Source organism: Haliotis rubra, unplaced genomic scaffold (assembly GCF_003918875.1).
Source record: "Haliotis rubra isolate DU_JTF1 unplaced genomic scaffold, ASM391887v1 Scf33, whole genome shotgun sequence".
NCBI lineage: Eukaryota > Metazoa > Mollusca > Gastropoda > Lepetellida > Haliotidae > Haliotis > Haliotis rubra.
In genome coordinates this window covers 2,989,640-3,015,933 of record NW_025767002.1, presented here as the reverse complement: position 1 = coordinate 3,015,933, position 26,294 = coordinate 2,989,640, and the positions used below count along the sequence as shown (strand labels likewise).

The 26,294-nt window shown below is 39.0% G+C and overlaps 2 protein-coding genes across 2 annotated transcripts in view; both read left to right on the top strand.

Moving 5' to 3' along the window:
• LOC124284110 (prominin-1-like) overlaps positions 1-8,338 on the top strand; it is a 28,487-nt gene extending 20,149 nt beyond the window's left edge. The window contains exons 13-14 of the mRNA XM_046720170.1: positions 8,134-8,143; positions 8,330-8,338. Coding sequence (XP_046576126.1) covers positions 8,134-8,143; positions 8,330-8,338 — 19 coding nt within the window. The remainder of the gene's footprint in view (positions 1-8,133; positions 8,144-8,329) is intronic.
• A 5,444-nt stretch (positions 8,339-13,782) lies between these two features.
• The window catches only part of LOC124284109 (cytoplasmic phosphatidylinositol transfer protein 1-like), a 35,452-nt gene continuing 22,940 nt past the window's right edge, over positions 13,783-26,294 (top strand). Inside the window, exon 1 of the mRNA XM_046720168.1 lies at positions 13,783-13,922. Coding sequence (XP_046576124.1) covers positions 13,875-13,922 — 48 coding nt within the window. The 5' untranslated portion in view covers positions 13,783-13,874. The remainder of the gene's footprint in view (positions 13,923-26,294) is intronic.

Sequence of the window (26,294 nt, the reverse complement as noted above, 5' to 3'; positions counted from 1 at the left end):
CGATCTTGACGACTGCAAGTTATTTCTACAAAAGACACTTTCTGAAAGACGAGAGTATTTGAAGGAGAGTAACCGGTGTTACAGTTGTTATGGACTTAACCACATTTCAAAGGGTTGCATGAAAAAAGAACTTTGTAAACACTGTGGCAAACGCCATCCTACTGCTTTACATGATTACAATTTTCAATCAAGACAGGGGCAACCGGACTATGTTTCAAAAGAGAAGTCATCCACTGGCGAAGTCTAATGTCATCACTGGAGCTACGCTCTGTGACAATCAACGATTCAAGGTTAAAGAGACTGTGCTTCAACCTATACTTCCTGTTAACGTCCGACAGAATGGAGGCTTATAGGGTTGTGCAAACGTGACGCCATGTTGGACAACGGCAGCACAGGATGCTTTATCACAGAAGAACTCAAGGATGAACTTCAAGCAAAGTCAACACCAACGCTGCTGAGGTTGCAAACGATGAACGGAACAGACCTCATCAACACAACAGTGGTATCAGATATTGTGATCTCCGACCTCTCTGATAGACAGTTTGTTAGTTTGCCACCATTATTTTGTAAAGATGTAATGCCTGTCGGTCACGACAGTATTCCTAAATCGGATGCTTTGATGCAACTACCAGGCCTCAAGAATGTTGCTGAAATGATGCCGCTGTATCGACCAGACCTGAATATTGGCCTTCTTATCGGCAGTAACTGTTCAGATGGTCTTCGACCTCTTGAAGTCACCCCATCATCTGGCAATGGACCTTTGCTGTGAAGTACAAACTTGGTTGGACAGTAAATGGCCCTCTTCAGGTCAAGTGTAATTTGGAAGACAAATCAGTTGTATGCAACATGGTTGCTCTAAAGGAACATGAGAAGGTATCAGAATGCATCACCCCTGACACTGTGCTGAAGTTGTTTGAACTAGACTTTAACGAGGCTGATGTTGGGAAAGTCCCTGGTGAACGAGGCTATTCCATTGAAGATCAAAGATTTATAAAGGAGACCGAGGAAAAATTGAGGTTCGTAGATGGGCATTATGAAATTCCTCTTCCTTTTCGTAACGATTTAAATATGCCATCAAACAGGGAGCAAGCTGTAAAAAGGGTACTTTGGCAAAAGAAAAAGATGATGAGCAATGCACAGTATCATAAAGATTATGTTGCATTCATGGATACACTGCTGGCAAAGGGTTATGCCATTGAAATTCCTGCAAACGAGATTACTTGCCAACCTGGACGCTGCCTGGTATCTGCCACACCATGGAGTGTATCATCCAAAAAGCTGAACAAGATCAGAGTGGTCTTTGACTGTAGCCAAGTATGGAGGTTTATCAATCAATGATGTTCTTCTACAGGCCCCGATCTTGCCAATTCTCTCATTGGTGTTTTAGCTCGCTTCAGAACAGACCAAGTTGCCTTCATGGGAGATGTAGAGGCCATGTTTCATCAAGTCAAGGTTCCACGGGAGCACCAGGACTATCTACACGGTTTCTGTGGTGGCCTGATGGTAATGTTCATAGTGAGCTGAAGGAGTACCGCATGACTGTGCACACTTTCTCGAACTGTATCCTCTCCCACTGTTGCCAATTATGCCCTGAAAAGCACAGGAGCCAAGTCCAGATCTAACTATGACGCACCAGGTTGCACAAACGATAGAACGCAATTTCTATGTCGACTGACTGCTTGAAATCTGTGGAGTCTGATGAGTGTGCTAGTGACTTGATAAAGAATGTAAAGCTTGCATGTGCGGATGGTGGATTCAACTTGACAAAGTTTACAAGCAGCAGCAAGATGGTCCTGTCCTCCATTCCTCAAGAACATCGCCCTCCAAGGAGATTCAAGCCGCTGACCTCAGTCGAGATGATATTCCCATGGAGAGAGCACTGGGGCTTCAGTGGGATACCAAGCTGGATTGCTTCAAGTAACACGGTTGACTTGCCAGAGAAGCCGCTTACTTTAGGACGAGGAATTCTGTCCATGGTGTCCTCCTTGTATGACCCTCTAGGTCTCGTCGCGCACCGGTGCTGCTGCCTGCTAAAGAATCCTTCAAGACTTGTGTAAGGACAAGGATCTAGGCTGGGATGACAACATCGGTATGGAGTTCGCGAGGCAGATGGACAAATTGGCTCCAGGAAGTCAAAATGCTCAAAGGTCTAACTGTTAGAAGATGTCTGAAGCCTCCTGATTTTGGTGATGTATTGTCTCAACAGTTACATATCTTCTCTGATGCTAGCTCCACAGGATATGGTTGCTCTGCATACATTAGGCTTTTTTGACATAAATGGAAACATCCACACAACACTTCTCCTGGGCAAAGCTCTGACTGGCTCCTTTGAAAACCCTGACTATTCCCAGATTAGAACTGACAGCTGCTACTGTGTCTGTGAAAATAGGACAATTTCTCCTCATGGGAACTGGATGTAAACATTGACCGTGTCACCTACTACACAGATTCAACAACTGTTCTGCAGTATATTCAAGAGTGAAAAGAACAGATTTCCAGTGTTAAATGCCGCCAACCGAGTGGAAGCTTATCAGGGACTTCAGTACACCAGAACAGTGGAAGTATGTCGATTCCAAACCAACCCAGCTGACATTGCATCTCGAGGATCTAGCTGCTCACAGTTCCTGAAATCCATTGAATGGTTCAATGGTCCAAAAGTTCTTGAGAATGCCTGATTCAAAATCAATTTCGAACCTCAGAAAACAATTGAAGCTGCTGTGATGTCAACGTTGAATGAGACAGCTGGATTCCCTGGAGATGTTGTTAGTAAACTCCTCAATTATTACTCATCCTGGTACAGACTGAAAAGAGCAGTCGCAATCTATCGCAGGTTCTTCAACTTTCTGAAAAGCAAGTCTCAAAAGGAAAGCCCTCAAATAACTCTTTTGTCACTTCAAGAACTCATAGACCGAGAAGAGTATTCTTTCCTTTGTTCAGCACATGGAGTATGGCTCAGAAATCGCAATCCTCTCTAAGAACACAGAAATGGGTTATCGACCCCACTGTACTACCAAGAAGTAGTCCTGTCCGCAATCTCTGCCCATGCTTTGTGGATGGTTTACTCAGAGTTGGAGGTCGCTTTGAGCAATGCCAACATCAGCGACACCATGAAGCATCCTGTCCTATTGCCACGTAAGTCTCCTCTATCCGATCTGATTGTTCGTGATGTACACGAGACTAGGTCATGCTGGTAGAAACCATGTCCTGTCTGCACTAAGAGAGGAATTTTGGATTACAAACGCTAATTCTGCTGTCAGAAGTATTTTGAACAAATGTGTACTTTGTAGGAGATTAAAGATGTCCACCGTCAGCAGATTATGTCCGATCTCCCACCAACAGGGTACAGCCATCTCCACCATTCACCTGCACTGGACTAGATTGTTTTGGCCCTCACACCGTCAGAGAAGGACGCAAGGAAGTAAAACGGTATGGTGTCCTGTTTACTTGCATGGTTAGCAGAGCTGTTCACATAGAGACTGCCAACTCCTTAAATACAGACTCCTTTATTAATGCTCTTAGACGTTTTATCGCCCGCAGAGGAGCAGTGAAAGAGATCTCTTGTGACAACGGCACAAACTTCACTAGTGGAGCCAAGGAACTTTGTCATGCACTTGATGAAATCGACCAGTCTGAAGTTCACAATTACTTGTTGAAACTGAACATCATCTGGAAGTTCAACCCACCTTCAGCCAGTCATATGGGAGGTGTATGGGAAAGGCTGATACACGGTCTGTCCGTGGTGTTCTCAACCCGCTTCTCCAAGAATACAGTCAACGCTTCTTGATGATGAGCTGTATAGAACACTCCTGTGTGAAGTTGAGTCGATTTTGAATTCTAGGCCTCTGACAACAATGTCCAGTGATCCGTCCAGATGTAGAACCATTGACACCCAACCATTTGCTGATGGTAAGATCCAGTGCGTACATTCCACCACCTGGAGTATTTCAGGCATCTGATGTCTCATGCATACGCCGATGGAGACGCGGTACAGTACTTGGCAGAGCTTTTCTGGAGTAGATGGAGAAAGGAGTACCTTTAACACTTCAGAAACGCCAGAAATGGCAAGCTCCAAAAGGAACTTCAAGGTAAACGATATTGTTCTGGTCAAGGACGATAACCTCCCCCAGGAATGCTTGGCTCATGGCTCGCGTTGTGGACACTGAACCCGACAGTCGTGGCTTTGTCAGAAGTGTGACCCTCAAGACAAGAGGTTCAGATCTCCGAAGGCCAATTCACAAACTAGTATTGCTCGTACCTGCTGCAGAATAAGTTGATTATCTCAGGTATTAAGTGTTGTCAAGACCAGTTAGGTATTCCGCATTATTGTATTGTTTTGTCTTAAACACCCTAGGTGTGTTTAACGGGCCGGGTGTGTTAATGCTAAATACAAGTTATGTTATATTCAGTAATGTTAAGCATTGTTAAACCAGGCATGAATGAGTGTATTGTACGGTGGCCTAGTGGTTAACACATTAGACTTGTGATCCAAAGAGCTAGGGTTCAAATCCAGCGTAATGGCAAAACTTTTGTAAATTTAATTAGTAAATATATAGCCTCATTTTCATTATTGATGGTCACATGACCTAACCCTTGCACAAAATCTTCATGCAAAGGCTGATTCACTGTGCTATCCACATGGTCACTTGGCTGTCTGCAAATCTCTCCGTATGGCAACACAAATGTGAGTACTTTTAATCATACATTGTATAACTTTTATATGACATTTGAATAGTATATGTTGTTGGAGTTATCATGGGAATATTTTGACCTTATACACAGGAGAATGCAATTTTCAGTGAGTTTGGATCGCCAGCATTACCTGGATGTGTTCCCAGACATACCTGTAGTTCCTGCAGAATATTGGCAGCTTCTGCAATCTTCCCAGCATCTTCCTTTATCTTTGCCAAAGTACGTGTCAAGCGAGCTCTTTCAATTTCCACATATATCTATCAACAGAGTCAAGCACATGCAATGCAATTAACTAATTAAAACAGATTCAAACAAGTCAATTAATTGCTTAACAATTTGGAAGCAGTCAGATCTCTCACAAAATCCTTATGTGATTTGAAAAGACAGACATCGCCCACGGGAAATGGAAATGTTTTGCTTTTTTCACGGGGCACAAGTCTAAACTATGTTGATTGATGTAATTCTAGAGCAACTTCATCTGTGAGATACCTAAATGCATCAGGTACTAATTACAAGACTACAGTGTTTCAGCTGTACACATGAGAGATCTGCTGAACAATTTGTGGGAGGCCCAATCAGTTGTATTTTCTTATCAGCCAATCAGTGTTTAGGCTTCTAAATTCTTGTATGAAGATAGGAAAGGATTAAGAGCAGAATATCTGATTTCCATATCTTGGATATGAATCTAAACAACCAGTTCTTGACTGAATATTATAAAGGATGTGCATTTATTTTGTTGCAAATATTCTGTATACCCATTTCTGAGCAGTGTGGGGTCTGGAATTGAAGGGTGTACTATTGAGGGAGTATTTGTGTTTTCTCCAGTCAACACTGAATTATTCAAATCGAGATGGTTAAGAACTGGTGTCCAACTGTTTAGAAAGCAACTTTAGATAATACTTACATTGTGTTACACTATTCATGCTACTGGACAATCAGATTTCTCACTGTGTATTTGTACAAAGGAAACTCAATGTTAATTGGGTATTGGTGATTTAGTTTGCCCATTTTACATAAATATCTGGTGCTCTGTGTCATCAAACACAAAACCTTCTTTCAGCATAATAATTTTCACCCTAGGTACTACTTACCTTGCCAGCTGTGACAGTGCGAAGTGTATCAATGAGCTTCAGCTTGACTTCTAAGTTGGGAGTCTTCTCAACATAGGTGCAAGCCTCTTGGATCATCTTTGTCACTGCCTGATGAGGAAACAACGACATCCGTAATAGTGAGCAAGTGAGTGAGAGGATAGGTGGGCTTGTGAGTTAGTGGATGGGTGAGTGGGGAATGTGAGGAATTGAACCTGGGTTTTCTTTGTGATGAGCGAACGCTTTAACCACTCGGCTAACCCACCACCCCAATCATATCAATATGAGTGAGTGAGTTTAGTTACATTCTGCTTTTAGCATTATTCCAGCAATATCATGGTGGGGGGACACCAGAAATGGGCTTCACATCATATCAATATGAGTGAGTGAGTTTAGTTACATTCAGCTTTTAGCATTATTCCAGCAATATCACGGTGGGGGGACACCAGAAATGGGCTTCACATCATATCAATATGAGTGAGTGAGTTTAGTTACACGCAGCTTTTAGCATTATTCCAGCAATATCACGGTGGGGGGACACCAGAAATGGGCTTCACATCATATCAATATGAGTGAGTGAGTTTAGTTACACGCCGCTTTTAGCATTATTCCAGCAATATCACCGCGGGGGGGGCACCAGAAATGGGCTTCACATCATATCAATATGAGTGAGTGAGTGAGTTTAGTTACACGCCACTTTTAGCATTATTCCAGCAATATCACGGTGGGGGGACACCAGAAATGGGCTTCACATCATATCAATATGAGTGAGTGAGTTTAGTTACACGCAGCTTTTAGCATTATTCCAGCAATATCACGTCACCAGAAATGGGCTTCACATCATCAGTGAGTGAGTTTAGTTACACGCAGGATTATTCCACAATATCAGAAATGGGCTTCACATCATATCAATATGAGTGAGTGAGTGAGTTTAGTTACACGCAGCTTTTAGCATTATTCAGCAATATCACGTTGGGGGGACACCAGAAATGGGCTTCACATCATATCAATATGAGTGAGTGAGTTTAGTTACATGCAGCTTTTAGCATTAATTCAGCAATATCACGGTGGGGGGACACCAGAAATGGGCTTCACATCATATCAATATGAGTGAGTGAGTGAGTGAGTTTAGTTACACGCAGCTTTTAGCATTATTCCAGCAATATCACGGTGGGGGGACACCAGAAATGGGCTTCACATCATATCAATATGAGTGAGTGAGTTTAGTTACATGCCGCTTTTAGCATTAATCCAGCAATATCACCGTGGGGGGACACCAGAAATGGGCTTCACATCATATCAATATGGGAGGGAGGACCAACACTACAGTTTTAGACGTTTACACTATTAGTGATACAACCAGAATCGGGGCAAATCTGGGATTTAAACCCACATATTTGGTTTCTGGCACATCAAGTGTTGCAGTTCTGATTATTGTACCTTAAACCACTAGGATAACTGATACACTTGAAAATTACCCAAGTTAATATTTAAGTAAATCACTATATATAATTGGTAGCTTGTCAGATGGAACATGTACATAACATATGCTTTGTGGTATCAGACAAACCATACTCTTCAGAACAAGTTACTGAGCAGCTGCTTCATTTGGAAGGATTGTTTTCACAGTACACACCAGGCATAAGAGATTGACTATAGGTATTTGAAAATATCCAATGTTCATCTTCTCTGAAGTAGAATACACTGTAACATGTTGGTAGAGTCAGAGTTGCTGGGTCAGCCAAGCTACCTGTTTGATCTGTCCTCTCTTCTTGGTGAGCAGCACAATGTTTTCGTTCAAAGCATCCCAGTTTTTGGCCTCAAATGAAAGTTTGACGACTGCAACCAGGATCCGTCCAGTGGAATGGGTGTCCGACGCCTGGAAATAAAAATATGTAACTATTGAATCAGGTCTTAACAAAACATGCCACACTGATTATTATCTAATTCCTTGATTATTTTCAGACCGCCGCCATATAGCTGCAATATTGCTGAGTGTGGTGTAAAACAACAAACCAAACCAAAACTATTATCTAATGGGTTGTCAAATTGTTTTGTAAATTTATAACTGAAATTCTGCACTTGTATATCAAGGGTGCTAACATCATGTCAGAATCAGAAACAAAAACATTATCCGCTAGAGTGACAGTTTGGTTTCACATCGCTATGAACAGTATTTAAGTAATATTACTGTGGAAGATTATTGTAGGAGGGAAAAAACACAAGTTTTCAGGTCAAACCATTACTACTTTGGTGAAACCAGTGAACACAGATATGGTACTGACAATACGGACAATGTAAGAATCAACCCCACTTATGACAATCATGCTCGAACACAACCATGTTTAACCAACCAGGAGACACAACTCTTCAATGGACAAAAATCTTTACTTGGCCCTTACATATTAAGTGTGAAGTTAACTTAATTTCAGAATTCAACACCACAACCCTCCCTTTTTATGTCAGACACTGTCAGTGATGAATCGCAAAACAAACACTGTCAAACATGTTCGCTGTCCCGTAAGTGGGGCAAAATATTGTGCATTTAGCACTGTTGGTAATTGAAATTATATGAAAATGATTGTCCAAATCCAGGAACAGGATTTCTGGATAAATGAAGCATTTTATGTAGGATGCATATCATTTCACATACATATCACCCAGTAAGTGAGGTTTCTGGATAATGGCGGTCTGGATAAGCTAGACTCCACTGTTATTGTTAACTCCAGGTAGAAACTATGTGTATAGAAACATACACTGCTCATTTCTACAATAAAAAATGAATAGTAGACTGAACAGCAATGTAGCTAGGTGAGGCAAGCCTGAACAATGTCAGAGCTACAGATAATTTTTTGGGTCATTGAGTAATGTACTCGCTTGTGTTCATCTCAATTGGGTATCCTAATTTTCCTTTGAGTAACCAAATACATTGTACTCATCTCACTCAAACTCAATTCGGTATTTTGGCATTTTCCATTAATTGTAAAAACATATTTAAATTGAAACGTTGGTTTACGCAGCAGCTTATCTGTACCTCTGAATATTATATCTTGACTGACTGACTGATCCTAAATTATAATAACTTGTTACAAAGTACACAGCAACAAACACAACCTTATAAAGTAAACAACAGGTTTGGTGGCATCACTTCTTATTGAAAAGGCTGGATCAGTGGCTATCTATCCCCTATTGATCTGGCAACCAACTCTTGTCAGGACTGATATCATAAGATGAACACCGGCCTACAGAAATGACATGTCCTTAAATATCACCAACGTCTATTTAGATATGTTTACTATGTTACTATGGCAACCAGCTGACATGAACGGACATTCATGTTTATTGAGATTGCAAAACAAAGGTTTTGTTTGTTGGTTTGTTTGTTGTTTTACACCACACTCAGCAATATTCCAGCTATATGGCAGGGGTCTGTAAATGATCGAGTCTGGACCAGACAATCCAGTGATCAACAGTATGAGCATCGATCTATGCAATTGGGATACGATGACATGTGTGAACCGAGTCAGCGGGCCTAACCACCTGATCCCGTTAGTCGCCTCTTACGACAAGCATAGTCGCCTTTTGTGGCAAGCATGGGTTACTGAAGACCTAATCTACCCCAGATCTTCAGTATGATGACACCTTGAACAGTATTTATACAACATGTACAACAAGCAATGCTTGGTGAAGACCAATTTTAGCCCAGGATTTACAGATCGCAAAACAAAGGTACATAAGAGAATCATGATCATCGACCTCATCATCATCATCATATACATACACTTTTGCAGTCTCTGCCGAAAATAGGATTACCTTACACACATTCCAAAATTACTTTCAGACTCTTAAATATATAGCACGATTCTCCAATAAGTACTCCCTGACCAATTTTTTATGAAATATTTATAAGCACCCCTGTAGATGTGTTATAAGACCAAAAAGTAATGACAATTTTTTAGTGTATATCACAGATATTTCAAAAACATTTTCATAGAAAACATAAGCATGAGAAGGGCAGAAACCTTTAATTGCCTCATGCCAGTCTGACTTTAAACATGTTAAATGGACACAAGAGTGAGTGAGTGAGTAAAAATTTATAGTCACATCGGCAATATTTCAGCCATGTTGTGACTTAAAAAGTTATAAATTAACAATAAACATAATTACATTATAAAACACCTGTCGACGAAGGACAGTAACACAACTAGATTATCACAGGAATAAATTTGAGACTAGTAATTAAATCTAAAATATTTTACCTATAAATGACAATACAGAATAAAAAAACGCTAAAGATCGCCAACAACTGAAGGTAGATCACCATACTAGGAACCATGCGGACTTACATTACTTTTGCTACCTGCATGGACCCTAGCTGGATTTACACCATCCCTTCAGACGATGGCGATTGTAGTGGAATTTAGCCATAAGTTAAAAGCACAAATATACTACGTTTAAAGAATCTGGTAAGTTGAGATTGACTTTAAATGTTTCGGGACTTACGTACCCTCTCAGGAGTAAATGGACACAAGACAAGTGGCTAAAATCAGAGATTGCAGTACAGGTAACTATTATCAAGGAAACTTTAGTTTCATCAACATAACAACATCAACTTACTGTGTATTGTTTTAATAAGTGTCCCTTGAATAATTCAAGTGATGATGATGCTTATTATGACATATACAGTAAGTAAGCACTTTCTTCATCATACAACAAGTACAATATATAATTACAGTTTCAATGAAGTATGGATATGTTACATATTTCCTGCCCAATAATTATGACAATTACATCATATTAACTATCCAGAATGATGGGTTGACTGACAAATTGCAAAGGATTATTCAACCTATTGACCCAAACCAATGGGGTCACCTTCTCTCATTAAGCAAGTAATTACGACATCACTATCCTGATTAATAATCTGCTGTAACAACTTGCATCATAATAATCCCTCCACATCCATAGCTTCATGGAGACTGCATTGTCAATCAATTGGAGCATGTTGAGTTACCATGGTTACTAGGGATTGACACTACCTTGAACAGTTTTCGGTTATCTTGGTTACATCACCAGATGTTAGCAAGGGGGAGGTCTTACACATTTACCTCATTTTCAGAATGAAACCCAAGTTGGAATTGGTCTTCAGCAACCCATGCTTGTCGTAAGAAGTGACTAATGGGATCGGGTGGTCAGGCTTGCTGATTTGGTTGACATTGTCATCGTATCACAAATGTATAGATCAATACTCATGCTGTTAATCAATGGATATTCTAGCCCAGTCTTGATTATTGACAGAATACCATCATATAGCTAAGAACAATGTTGAATGCAGTATTAAACAACAACCAACCAATCAAAATCAGAGATGAAAAATTTAAAATTTAATCTGAAACATGTACCCTGTTATCTAGCCTGAAAAGTGCTAACAAAATATAACAGCCAAACAGGGTTTCACCTTGACTTACAAAACCAATTTCTAGTGCCCTTGCAGGGAATATTTGGTTGGCAAAGTAATGACAAGTTGCATTGTACTGTAAGGTATGGTAAAAAATGAAATATTTTGTTGTTAATTATTCGGCACAGTGAACATCATAGTGCCTCTGTTGAGATAACAGACTCGTTTTTCTGCTTCTGTTCCACACATTTAATACATCTGGGCTATCCTGGACACACTATTCAGCAGAATGTAAATCCCTTCAAAATTCCCTGAAATTGTACCAGCTTTCAGAATGTATTTAAAACATTAGAAAGACTGACTTGCTGGTCTACATTCCTGCTTCGTTGAAAATTAATGAAATGACTGGAAACAGATACCTCCAGACACTACACCTGTCTCATATATGCTGCAGTTGAACATGTTGATTTTGCTCAAAACATATTGAATTACAATTTACACATTGACAGATGAATAAATGGTTTACACCTGGTTTAGTTAATTGGTCAAAGATACTTTTTGAAAGGTTGCATGGCTGATACAGTAGAATGGAATGAGTGAGTGAGTGAGTTTAGTCTTATGCTGCACTCAGCAATATTCCAGTTATATGGCAGTGATGACATGTGTCAACCCAGTCAGCGAGCCTGACCACCCGATCCTGTTAGTCACCTCTTACGACAAGCATGGGTTACTGAAGGCACATTCTAACCCGGACCTTCATGGGTTAGAATGGAATGAGTAATTGAGCACGGCGAGTAATATTGTTTCAAACTTTAATGACCTTCATGTCTTTCATAACGGAGACTGTAAATAATGGAATTTGAATCTGGTTACTTCAGTTTATTGTTCATGTGCACTTATGAAAACATGGAAATGGTTTTGGAAATCCCATATATGTACATTTTCATTTTATTTTTACAAAATTGCATTGTGTGTCTATCCTTTAGGTTTGTGCCATATACAGGGCCATAAAAAAAATCATATTTCTAGTTACATACAACTTCAAATTCACATACCCTAAATGAGGAATACAAACGATATTATTCAACTGTCATATTACATCGACTGATGGTTATCTAGATTAGCACTGACTGACTGACTGACTGAGTTTGGTTTTACGCCGCTTTTAGCAATATTCCAGCAACATCACGGCGGGGGACATCAGAAATGGGCTTCACACATTGTACCCTTCTAGATTAGCATCATCTGCCAATACAATCTGTAACTCGTTGTTAATGATGATGCTAGTTAATCTGTACTCACTGTTCTTGTTTGTTTTTCCAAACCAAGGAGGATTTCCACGGCTTCTGTCAGTTTCCCTTGCTGTCAAATAGAGGATTCATGAATATATGACACAAGTGATATGTAAATAACATGTTTTGGGTAAGTTCATTGGAATCTGAGAGTGAGAGGCCTATTATAAAATTGCAGTGATTAGTATACAACTAGGTACATGTGGGACTTCTATCTGTGACATATTATATCATAGGGGATAGGGTACCAGTAATGACTGGTTTTACACCGCTTTTAGCAATATTCCAGCAATATCACGGTGGGGGACACCAGAAATGGGCTTCAAGTGGGGAATCGAATCTTGGATCTTCAGTGGGATGAGCGGGCGCTTTAACCACTGGTCTACCCCATCGCCCCTTGGGTACCAGTAGCCGGTCCCTAGACAATGAGGCTAGAATGCACTTTACTGGGCGCAGCACTCGCTGCTCCCTTTACGATCCTTAGGGTTAAGGTTAGGGTATGCCACCGTTTACGATCCTTAGGGTTAGGGTTAGGGAACCTCAGCATTAATAATTATTCAGAAAAAGTGCGCCCGGTAAAGTTTAGTACTCCCGACAATGACATAATCTTACCACAGCAAGCTACAGAAGTACATACAATTACTACAAAATATGCCCGGTAAAAATACTCGGTGCGCGAAAACTGGAGCTCATATATTTTATTCGTAAGAATCGTGTATTTTTAAGTTCAAGGGTCTTAGGACGTCACTACAAAGGCGATACTTACTTTGACTAACTTTTCACATTTCGGCAACTTTTCATCAACAGTTGAACTGTAATCTACTTCCATTTTCTGGATGCGGCCTTCGGCCGCAGCCATGGTCTCCGCGTTGTCCGACATGATGATAAGGGGAATTCACACTGAACGTATATCCTTACAACCTATTTTCCATTCGCTACTTAGATTCATCGGACTGTGTTCGTCATTCCCCTTTTGGTATGAATTTATTAAGTAATACACGACAATATTCTTCATACGATTTGAAAATGTAATTATTCTGAGTTAGTGAGATTTTATACGCGAGCGCATATGAAAATATCTCCCATGTTGAATTAGTTGTAAAACAATAATATCTTGACCGTCAACGGGTTTGTCTGGTATATGCCATAGGTTGCGATGCGATCGCACACATATAACTGTTCTTTTCTATGAAAGACAGAGCCCAGCCAAATGAACTCGAATAACACCTATTACTATATAAACAATATAATCAAGCTCTATACACTGATACGACGGGGCATAACTCCTCTCGGAAAAATATACCGGTTCATTTCCGGGTCGCTGTCACTCAGATCTCATTACCTACAGCAGAGCTCACCACTGTAAGTCTACCAGTTGACAGATGAGGATCTAGACAGTGCTCGAGCATGTATCTCAAGGAATATCGGATATGTATGCCGCTATCAGTCGAAGAGGTATTTACAACAAATTTCAGTCTTCATTTATGCCAAACGTGACAGAAATGATGTACGATTGTATAGTTAAGAGCATGCATATATATAGGCATACAGAAATTGACATATATTCTACAATACTGCATATAAACTAGCTAATATGTGTGCACTGACTCTCCAGCCATTCGGGGTGATATTTCATCTTCTTGCTCTGCTTATTGATCAATGACATGAATTGTGGCTTTATGATAATGTCTCATATACAAAATGGTAAACAACTAATTAATGATTTCCATCATGTATATTCATTTCTGTATATATACATGTTCATTATCTTTTCGGTAAACATTACCATTTGATTATAGCTGTTATTTTACAGGCAAGAGTGATAGTTCTCAGTTTTACTTTTAATATATTTTGGATGGCTATTTGACTGCAAGCTCATAGAAATATTGCAGCAGATTGAATTAAATATATGTAGGATTATTGTATGTGTTTAGTGTTATAGTTAGGAGTTACATATTGAATTGTTCCACATATAAATCAACAGCACAAAAACATCAATGAATGCTCAACATGCTAAAGGAACACAAGCTAGGCTCAGACTTCCACCAGTCTTTCTGCACAGGACCTTGAAACTAATAGTCTTATCGTGTCGAAGGCCTTATCTGCAAGTTTGTTATTATAGAATATTATTTACATGGTCCTGTGCTCTGCGAGTTTGTTATTGTGGAATATTAGTTACATGGTCCTGTACATTCTGTCACTGCTGTGAGTAGATTTGCTGACTGAGGCAACATCAAACTAGGCGGCAGTCTTCTAAGATAGCAGAAAAAAACTGATGAAATTTCTTTATACATATCTGAACATGTCTTTTTGTCAATAATCTATGGAGATTTCAGTTTTGCAAAGTGAGCATGGTAATTAAATTCTTCAACGTACGCAAAGAAACAAGAATCGTGGTGAAGTTTTATCAGATGTCGGGTTTTTTTACATATACCGCTGGTGGCTATAACTTGATGAAAAGTGAAATATCACTGCTGTTGACGGCAGTGAAAATTTGTTCTGATTACTGATTGTGTGGATGATGATGATGATGATGTGGATGATCAGATTTCTATATTTCTTAGCTTGATTATAAAAATTAGCATATGATTTATCTGCAGCTGTAAAATGAAACCCAAGTTTCTAAGTGTATGGTTATAGTGTACTAATATTACTATGAACTGACACATGCAAATTTGATATAAACCAACGATTACACTAAACACATATGTATTATGTGTACAAGTATGTATTCAGAGCAAATATGTATCATTTTAGCAACAAATAAGTTAATATTGTGATCCAGACACAACTGTTATGTTGTAGGCAGCTAAGCTACATATACAGCAATCGCTACACCCTTGTACGGTAGCCTAGTGGTTAAAGCGTTCGCTTGTCACGCTAAATATCTGAGTTCAATTTCCACATGGGTACAATGTGTGAAGCCCTTTTCTCGTGTCCCCTGCTGTGATATTGCTGGAATTTTGCTAAAAGTGGCGTAAAACCATACTCACTCATTACACCCTTGTCTGTGTTGACTGTATAATCATCACCAGTAAACTTGCCATATCTACTTCATATTCATTCAATGATTTAATTGAAGGTATGATTAGTAGGTGCACCACTCAGTCTTTCAGATTACCTGACAAAGATGTCACAATAACTCAAGAAACATGTCAACTTAGGTGCCATGACCAACGTTTACCTCTGTTGTGTCTGTTTGAGTGATGTGTTTGTTTTGTTTTAAAAATATTTTATTGGTGAGAAAAGGATTGGGTACAAGTTATACAACTTAGAACACCCTCTCCATAGTATTTATATAATATTATTTACATTCATTATACAAGGTGTACAGACAAGAACAGTAAGATTGAAAACAGTGGAACAATTGCAATAATTATAAAAAAATTCTTTTTGATTGACTAATATATGTTTGAACAATTTTAGATATGTTTTGATTACGCAAACAGTCAGATCTGCATTGCCATGTAATAGTAACACATAGTTTATATTCATATTGGTAACACTGCGTAGATTAGTCATCATGGTAGTACTCTGTACCGTATATAATTGACACTAAATAGGTAATGATAAAATTTTCACAAACATTTCCACAAGAACAACTTGGGAGTGGATCATAATTCAATTGACTACACATGTAACGTAGTTTTGTAATTAGGATATTATTGTGATGTGTTGTGGATATACAGGAATCAGTTATTCACATCTGTCATTTCCTGTAAGCAGTGTAGGAAAGATGTAGAAAATCTAGCCTGTCCACAGGACTGGCAGGTCAAATTTTTTACCAGTCCTGCCAAAATCTAGCCTGTCCTCCAAATATAAATAAAACACCTTCGGCAGTAAATATTCAAAAAGGTTATAATCATTATATATATATGTCATTGGTTTGCTAAAATTGACCCGACATGAGGACGGACTAGATATTTTTTTAACCCGTCCTCCACAAAATTCACCTGTCTCGGACGTTGGGACGGGCTATCTTTCCTACACTGCTGTAAGTGACGTATTCAATGTAAGACAGGGTTATAGATCAAGGTCTGATGTCGTGACTATATTTGTTATGTAATATGAACGTGGAAGTGCAATAGGAGAGGAACGACGAGTCAAGGTACGGAACAGTGATAATATATTGATTGGTTAATCATGTTAATCGTTGTTATCTTACACCCACAGGGATCTTAACAGTCAGTCATGAAAATAGTTGTCACTGGTTCTATCTCAGCTGACCAATCAGGCTTGACGCGGGTCTGAAACATCTGTAGCAATATACATGATCAGCTGATAAATCAACATGTTATTATCCTGAAATGCTGTACATGTTTTCAGTATCAGAATGTTGAAAGCGACAAGTTCTCTGTATAGCTATACCTTTATGAGACAATGTTCGTTTATGTGGATATCGATGGATACAACTTGAACAAGGTGAGGTGAGGTGAAATTGGGTTTAACGTCGTGCTTGAGAATATTTCGCTCTTATGACGATGTACATGTGTGTGTATGTGTATGTGTGGCTGCTTGTACTAGCCCAGACTGAAGCTGGTTTTATAGTGCTAGCTCACTGAGATACCATGCCGGAGTTAAGCATGAAATGATGAATACCCCACGCAGACACATTATACTGACTCCGAGCCGACCATTCCTTGCTGTACCCATTAATGCCGAGCGCCAGGCAGGGACCAACAAGTACCATATTTTAACGTCTTTTGGTATGACGCGACTGGGGATCGAACCCGCGACCTTCCACTCTTTGAACGGACGCTCTAACCACTACACCACGGAGGCAGTCACTTGAACAAGGTATCTGCTGTTATTATGCATATCACATTTTGTTATTGTAATTATGATAGTTGCATATTATTTTCGCTCCATTTGTTGAAGAATGGAACAGAATGTTAGTTCATGTACGCTTTCTTTGGGAAATATTGGTTTGTGTTACCATGGTTACAAGTCAAGATTTGGTGAACAAAAATCACAAAATTCCCTTCAAATGACCTCGCGATAATTCGTCAATAGCTGATATGATCCTGCATTTTGTAGAGAGACATTTTGTAATTAATTAAAAAGAATCATTGATTTCATTTCTTGATATCAGTGTACAACATTACTTGATCAATTATTCCTTCTAGCATGTGGTTAAAATAAACACTGGCAGTAGGGAAGGCAATACACTTTCACCTTGTTAAAGGAAGAGAGAGTTATGGAAAAGCTAGGCAAGCAGACGACATAGAAAGGCACATACAGGGAAGTTTATTGAAATATGATTATGTCTCACTAATATTAATGGCGCCTCTGAGTTTGTAATAACTGTACTTTACTGTAACGACACGTTTTTTTAACCAGACTGATGTTGGTCTCCTATTGAAAATTCGTTGATAAGCCATAATCAGCCCAGCAGACATGTACACAAGTCTTGTGATTACACCCTGATGTGACGGTCTTTATTTTCACTCTATTCACATGCAAAACATTCCATGTTGTTGATAGTTCTATGATCATTTTTGTCAGAGCCCAATATTAGGCCCAAAAGAAACATGTTTTCTTTGTAAGTTTTCATCAAGGCACAGTGGTTTCAGATTAATGTCTTTCAGTGTGAATTGTTGAATAAATGAAGTGAGGCATTGTTTACGGGATCACTGTAAGTCCACAGTAGCAAAGGTGAAACTAGTCCGTGTGATTGCTATTTCTGGAAATCATTCATGACTATATTGATTACAGTGTTCATGGAATGTGGAAAATACAATTGAGGCTAATAATAACCTTATATACATACTTGATGTCAAGTAGTTAGTTCCTTTTGCGTATTCCCGTGAAGGTCCGGGTTAGAATGAACCTTCAGTAACCCATGCTTGTCGTAAGAGGCGACTAACGGGATTGGGTGGTCAGGCTCGCTGACTTGGTTCACACATGTCATCGGTTCCCAGATCGATGCTCATGCTGTTGATCACTGGATTGTCTGGTCCAGACTCGATTATTAACAGACCGCCACCATATAGCTGGAATATTGCTGAGTGCGGCGTAAAACTAAACTCACTCACTCACTCCTCTTGCATATTACAGATTTTTTAACAGACAAGTTCTCTACCAGTAACTTGTTTGAGGGACTGGAATATTGCTAAAAGCGGTGTAAAACCAAACTCACTCACTCACTCACTCTTTGAGAGACATTTAGAAGTTGGAGCAGTAAGGAAGGATAACAGCTTGAAGATGTGGATGAACAAGTTTCTTATTACACATCCTCGTGTAGGTTCTAACACCATTATCAAGGAAATGATCAACAGAATAAGGATAGAGATACCATTAATTATTATCGCACAAGTTTTATTTACATCGACATCTGAGCTAAGAATTGCTCTCTCTTGTGCAGTCTATAACAGTAAATCTACCTTGTATTGTATGGTTTTAACAAGGCCCCTCCAGGCATTGCTCTACATGATTGCACAAATATAATGTATTCTATTGTTATATACAGGCATTAATCACAAGAATACTTTCATGGTTTAATACAAGCCGTTGATAGTGGCGATATTGCATGTACTCAAGGTGGCAGTTAGAAGGGTTATTGTTTGAAATATGAGACATGAATAATTATATCTTCAAGGGGGTGATTTCTTATATGCCGATTTTTTTAATGAAACTAAACATGCTACTTTAAGCATTTTTTTCATGCTTTGAGAAATAATGCATTCCTGCTAATAAGCGCCATGTGTCAAAATTGAGCTTTGAGAATTGGTTCAGAATTACAGCCTGTAATGTTACTTGTTTGTGAGGATGATCATCATTGGATTTTTACTTGCCCTCAGTAGATGTTAGTAGTCTCAGGCTTGCAGACTAGCGTTAATTTTATATGGTAATTGTGTATCGTTCCACCTTGACGGCATTGCGTACCCATGAAGATACGGGTTAAAATTGGTCTTCAGTAACCCATGCTTGTTGTAAGAGGCGACTAACGGGATCGGGTGGTCAGGCTTGCTGACTTGGTTGACACATGTCATCGTGTATCCCAATTGTGTAGATTGATGCTCATGCTGTTGATCACAGGATTGTCTGTCCAGACTCGATTATTTACTACAGCCGCCATATAGCTGAAATATTGCTGAGTGTGACATAAAACTAAACTCACTCACTCAATCATTCAGCCTTGGTGGCATTGTGTAACTGAAATCTAGCTTCAGTGGTACTTGTTTCCGCTGGTGTGTGTGAGGTCTGGTGACTAAGTAGATAGTAAACACATGCATCATTCTGTGCCACTAACTGTGTCACTGGAGGCAAACAGTGTCGGATGTCTGGTGACAGTGTTCTAGTTATCTTACACGACTGGCTAGGACTGATGTAGTCTGTCTCACAGTCCCTAAACCACATTATTTCCATTACTGCCTAGCCCTCCCTGCTATGCTAAAGCTCTAAATGAAGCAAGTCTAGATATCCTCAGGTTCTGAGTCTCTGGTCTCCCTGGGGCTCCTTTTCAATATAAATGGGTCTATTTGTTACTATCAAAATTATATATATAGTCTGGGACCAGGAGCATAGCTAACATTATAAAAAAAAGCCCAGGCTTACACATGATTGTTGCTAAAAAGATGGGCAAGCCCTCAATACTATCTAAATATAAAGCTTTGCAACCTATAATGGTGCTTACAGGAAAGTATTGGCTTGCTAGGCACCTGATGGATCACCTTGACATAGGTCAGCCGTGTTGATGGGGAAGGTCAAGCCTAGCCAATCAGTGACCAGTTGGACAACCTTGTCAAACATATCTGAGATAAGCTCTTCAGCAGTGTACATACTTCACTTATCATTACATATTGTTGTGTATACTGACTCGAGGAATGTTAGATCAGGAAAGTCTTGTATAAGCTTGATAATCATGGCTGATATTATAGGATACCTGGAAGCAGAAAAAAGAAAAGTATTTAGACTCTGAAGAATCTGTCCCAGTGAATAATTCCAGTTACATTTTTGTGAGCATAATTGAAAACTTATGCTTCTGTTGACAAATATTATATTGCTATTGCAGCCATATGTTGCTTTGCAGATTTTTTGTCTGGTAACCATGACAACACTGTGAACCTTTTTAGGTGTAAAAGAGTCAAATAATCCTTTCCTAGTCTGATTACAGTTAACAGTGTATTGCATGTTAATTATGCTTTCCCAGCAGCCATAGTGGACATTTCTTCAAAAACTATTAATCAGTTGTGCTGACAGTAGGATATCGTATTGCACTTTGAAATAAGAATATGTTTAATGAAAATATTACCTTATATATTCCATGTATTCAACATCCACTAGCAAAGAAATCTAAGAAGGATACTTTTTGGGAATTCCCATTAGATTTAAGAATGTGATTAGATTTAAGAATCTGACTCTTACACATTTCATTCTAATAAGCTCGAAAAACTACAGTTGAAATTTTATGGTCAAAGCCAGGATTTGAAACACCTTGTTTTATAGAGCCAATCATTTTGGATGTTAAAATCATAATGGCATCTTTTGATAAGCACCTGATGCCCCAAGGGCACACTAATTCATTTAATTTCCGACAGACCTTTTGACAAATTTTCTAGAACATTCCTGTGCTTGACATTATAAGTATTGCTTGATGAAATTGGGATACAGTGAGATGCATCACCCATGTCTGCGGGCAAGTCGTATCTTACGATGGACCTGTGTTGATGAAGACCAATTCGGACCTGGATCATCTTGATATGGTCAACAGATATTCAGCCCTTCATGCTGTTTGACTGATTGTCTCTGAGTTTCTACAAATAAAAACAAATTCATAAGTATAACACCTTATTTCTTTACCTGATGAAATTGCATACGTAGGCCTACAACAAGATTCTTCTTAATCATATTTCATCAACTGTGGCATTACCTTGGTTACCGAGACTGTCTAAACAGTTTGTTGGGGTAAAATATTGGAAAGTTAACTCCTTGCAAAATGCTTTAGAAATTTGGATGGAAATCATGAAGTTGTATTGATATTTTTTTTTTCACTGCTTAGCTACTGTCGATAACTTCATCGTGATAAGATTTGTTCGGACTAGGCATTCCAGTGATGGTTACTGTAATCAGTGAGCCATGCTATTGGGCGGAGACACAGCATCAAGGTCACCAAGCCTGACGCCCCGTTTTATCCATGTGATAGTCCATTACGACCATTATATGTTGCTAGGACCTATTCAAACCCAGAATCCCTACAGGGTGCTTTGTGATATGAAAATAACAATCCATTACTACATCAGGAAGACATTATCTATGAGATGTTGTACCTCAAGGCTTGCAGCAGACTTGGCGTTCTGTTTTGAAAACATTTTGTACAGAGAAGCCTATTTGAACAGGGCCCTGTTCCAATAAGAAATCTTAGCGCTAACCATATTTTCACATATGTTTACGACAATCGCATTGTGAAGATTATTCTGTAGAACATGCCCAAGGCACTTAATACAGTTAGAATACAGTATTACATATTGATCAGTATAGCACTGATACCAGTCAATGGACGCTAAGTATCTAAAATCTGATTATTCTGTATCAATGGAGTTAATAGTTCAAGGGAAGATTCAATACCAGGCTCATCCTCTTAGGTTGTGTTGTCATTGTGTTTGCACTCTTCCTGCAGGTTGTGTTATGATTGTGCTGGCAGTCAGGTCACACGTCTGCCTCAGCCTGAAGCAGCTCAATGGCTGTGTTGACATGTGTTCTCCCATAATGGCCACATGTAGCTGAAGGCTGTGTTAAAGCCACTATTATGGACAATAAATTGACGTCATTATGTATTATAATGATGCTGTTTTGCCTGGAGGGGTTGTGAGGGTGAGTCCAGTGATTTGGTCATATTCTAGTGGATATGGGCTTCCAGCCTTTTGCTACTTTGACAGCGATGTTCAGCACATCAGATAGATTCCCGGGTCAGTTTGCTGTGCAGAGTTCTGTCCCTTTGGTGGAATGGGATCCTATTATTGTGTTATTATCATTGGTTTGAATCCCTTTAATTGCTCTGATTATGATTCTTGGGTAAATGTGTTTTTGTTTTTTGAGGAAATAACACAAGCCTGCATAGTCACGCACCCAGCCTCATCATCATCATCATCATTATCATCGGGTGGTGGGGTAGCCTAGTGGGTTAAGTGTTTGCTCTTCACACCGAAGACCAGTGTTCGATTCTTCACTTGGGTACAATGTGTACAATATTGCTAAAAGTCATGTAAAACTACACTCACTCACTCACTCACTCACTCACTCATCAACATTATCATCATCATCACCACCACCAATCACAATCAAATAGTGTGTTATTGAAAACAAAATTGTTTTGCTCATTCAGATATTACTACTAATACTAAGCGTGCCTAAATAAATAGGTATATCGATCAAGTAATTATACGTAGATTTGTGACCATGAATCCAAGCCTCATCGTTTTGGTTGAAGGTGTTGCAGAGCTTGCTGATGATGACATTTTGTGTGCTGGTGAGAGAGGTGGGATGATTGATTTATTGGTTGTCATCACTGGGACAGAGTTAATCTCGGGGGACTGACAGAATAGATCAATGAATAAAGGGGCCTTTGTGACAACGTCCATCAATCAATTTGTGTAAGCAGGCAATTGACAGGTTATCGATGTGCAGATAGTGGCCGGGTAATGGGGGTAATCTGAAATTATTATCATTGCAAGTGTTTGTAGGGTTCTGTGATCAAGGTCTTGACATATTGACATGTTGATTATTTGTTTTTGTGTTTTCGTTACTTCACATGGGCTTAGATTTTCGAAGCTCTCTTAGCACTAAGATAGTCGTAAGTTAATGTTAATGTATGGCACTTATGACTATCTTAGCGCTAAGAGAGCTTCGAAAATCTGGGCCCTAAACAGCAGCATGTTTAATACATATCTTATTGAAGACAAAATGGCATCGCATGTGGCAAAACTGCCTTGTATGTGACAGAATTGACTTGTATGTCACACAGCTGTCTTCTGTGTGACAGAACTGGTGAATGATGCTCTCTCACAAAACCACTTAAGTACAATCTAGAGTTTGCTTGTGGAATGCACACAATTATATTATATATATTGTTTCTTCCCAGTGCATCCCCTGCAGATGTTTGTAGATAGTGTGCATCCCTGTAAATCTGTCAAACAGACCCCAAAACAAACATATCCAATACAGCCCATGCATGCCTAGATTACTGAGGGTTCACTTTCAAAATGAAGAAAGTCTCTGGGCTTGTTTTAATTATATTACATACGATAATGATTTAACAAATGTATATTGCGCAAAATATGTTCATTTCAGATACGAGGTGTTAAGCTGCATGTTCGCATGATGCGTTCTTTCTGCAATGTTGAAACAGATGTTTTCAGCACGTCGGTCATTAGATATTTATTTACACTCATGGAACAGCGGGATAGCTGTTGTTTACAAACTGCTGCAGGTGTATCTTTGAACATCGCTCCTGAAGCATGACTTATGTCCTTGTCTCAGGAGACGTCTGCTGTCTTGTTATCTGTCTGCTGTCTGATGTAGGCTGTAGTCTGTTTGCAGGTGACACTTGATCTTCTGTTCAATCTGGAGATGTCATCTGTGCATCAGGTTTTACAGTTTTTACAGAATAGAACCCCACAAAGGATTATAATGAAAGTTGTATAGCTGTTTCTCTCTGTAGTTAATAATGTTTGGCACCTAAAATGAAAATGTCAAGGTCAAGGTCACAGGATTGGAAAAGCTCATGATAAAGTTTGTGGACACACACTCTCATTAAGAAAGCTTATATTATTTAGCTTATACAAACAGTAATTTAGAATGGGGGCTCAACTTTGAAAAAGTTTCGTCAAAATAATTCAAAGGTCAAGGTCAGTATTCAGGTTTTTGAGGGCTGGGAATCAGTTATTTTTATGAGCATTAAACTTTGTGTTTGCATATTTCTTAACATGTGCTGCCCAATGAAATGCAGTGGCATGTGTGTGAAAGGTCAAGGTCATCATTGATGTTAATGTGAAATGCAGTTCTATCATAATGCTAGTCACTTTGTTACTTTTAACATATGTTACAAGGGAAGATTTGCTGTAAAATTTAATGGCCTACTAGAAAGCATTGACACCAGACTAGACATTGTTTAGAAAACATACCCTTGAAAATCAGATGGAGATGATGGGGTGAGTAAGTGAGTTTAGTTTTAAGACACTTTTAGCAATACAGCTATCACCCATGAAATGGGCTTCACAACTGTACCCATGTGGGGAATCGAACCATGTCTTCGGCGTGACGAGTGACCGCTTTAACCATTGGGCTACTCCACCGTCCCAGATTGAGATGAAATGCCAGTGATGGCTGTCACTGTGTCTGAGTATCCCTTTGAACATAAACATAAGATGATTGATTTGTTGAAGGTGTGGGAGACTTAACACCCATGTCACGACCCAGTACGTGACTGTGATACTTTAGAAGGATGATTGATGTTATTTGATGTAATTTGTGTATTTTTAGCATCGTTTTGATCAGTTGGCAGTTATTGTGATTGATGACTTTTGAAAAATCATGTAATAATTTTTAATTTTTTTATGTTATACTAAACACCCAAAATAACAAACAAAATTTGTATCTGAAAGTCTGAAAATGAGGTAAGCAGATGTCTGACTTTATTCACTGTATTGTTACTTCACCATCTTCTTAGTGGACTTTCTTCCAAGACTGACAATAACCACCTCAAATTTGTCAATACTAAACATTTTTTTTTTTTGAATGTTTTTATTTCCCAGTACATGTTTACATGACATGATAATTATGAATAGATATTCACATATACAAGGCATACATAAATAGATAGTATTTACAGGCTTGGCATAGGGCCTTAGTCGGTGTTACAGTCAATACTAAACATGGTAATCATGATAAATAAGAAATGAAATAGGTTATACCTCAGCGTGCAAGTATGAATTGTACTTTATGAGAATCAAAATTCAAGTGGTTAATAAAAATATTGTGTGAAAAAGTGAACATTTATTTTTGTCAAATTCTTTATTATGAGGAACACAATATTTTGTGTATATTCTTACCCCTTCATTCATGAGCACACAGAGCATACAAGATCACAGCTTAAAATGTCCTCAAACCTGACCTATACCACAAGCCCTAGTCCTTAGCCAAGACCAGTTGTCACCTGAGGTTAATGAAAAAATCAAGGCCATTCACTTCAGCATGCTCTCTCAACTACAATGCTCAGCCCACAAATATGCCTTGGACGTTTATTGATATACTCTGAAACATTGTGTTCCTCATATTAAAGAATTTGACAAAAATAAATTTTCACCTTTTATGTGTATCACTTCACCCGTGAAGATCCGGGTTAGAATTGATCTTCAGTAACCCATGCTTGTCGTTAGAGGTGACTAACGGGATTGGGTGGTCAGGCTCGCTGACTTGGTTGACACTTGCCTTCTTATCAAAATTGAGTCGATTGATGCTCATGTTGTTGATCACTGGATTGTCCGGTCCATATTCGGTTATTTACAGACCGCCACCATATAGCTGGAATAATGCCAAGTGTGGCATTAAAAAACAGACAACACAAACATCATTGTTGGTAAGGATTTGATACCCCAAAATGAAATTCTTACCTGATAGAAGGTAAAAGGAAAGTAGTATCTTGTCTTGAGATGAACATATTTTGACCGTGAGTTAGAGTCACATTCTTCACCTTTCCAACATTCATGTCAGATTCAGCAAAAGAGCGGATAATTGATGTAGCATAGCTATGTATTGTTAGGTCACTGAAAAGTCAAGATGGCCGCAGGTCGACACCAGGGTTATCTCACATGGTTGAGATAAAGTAAT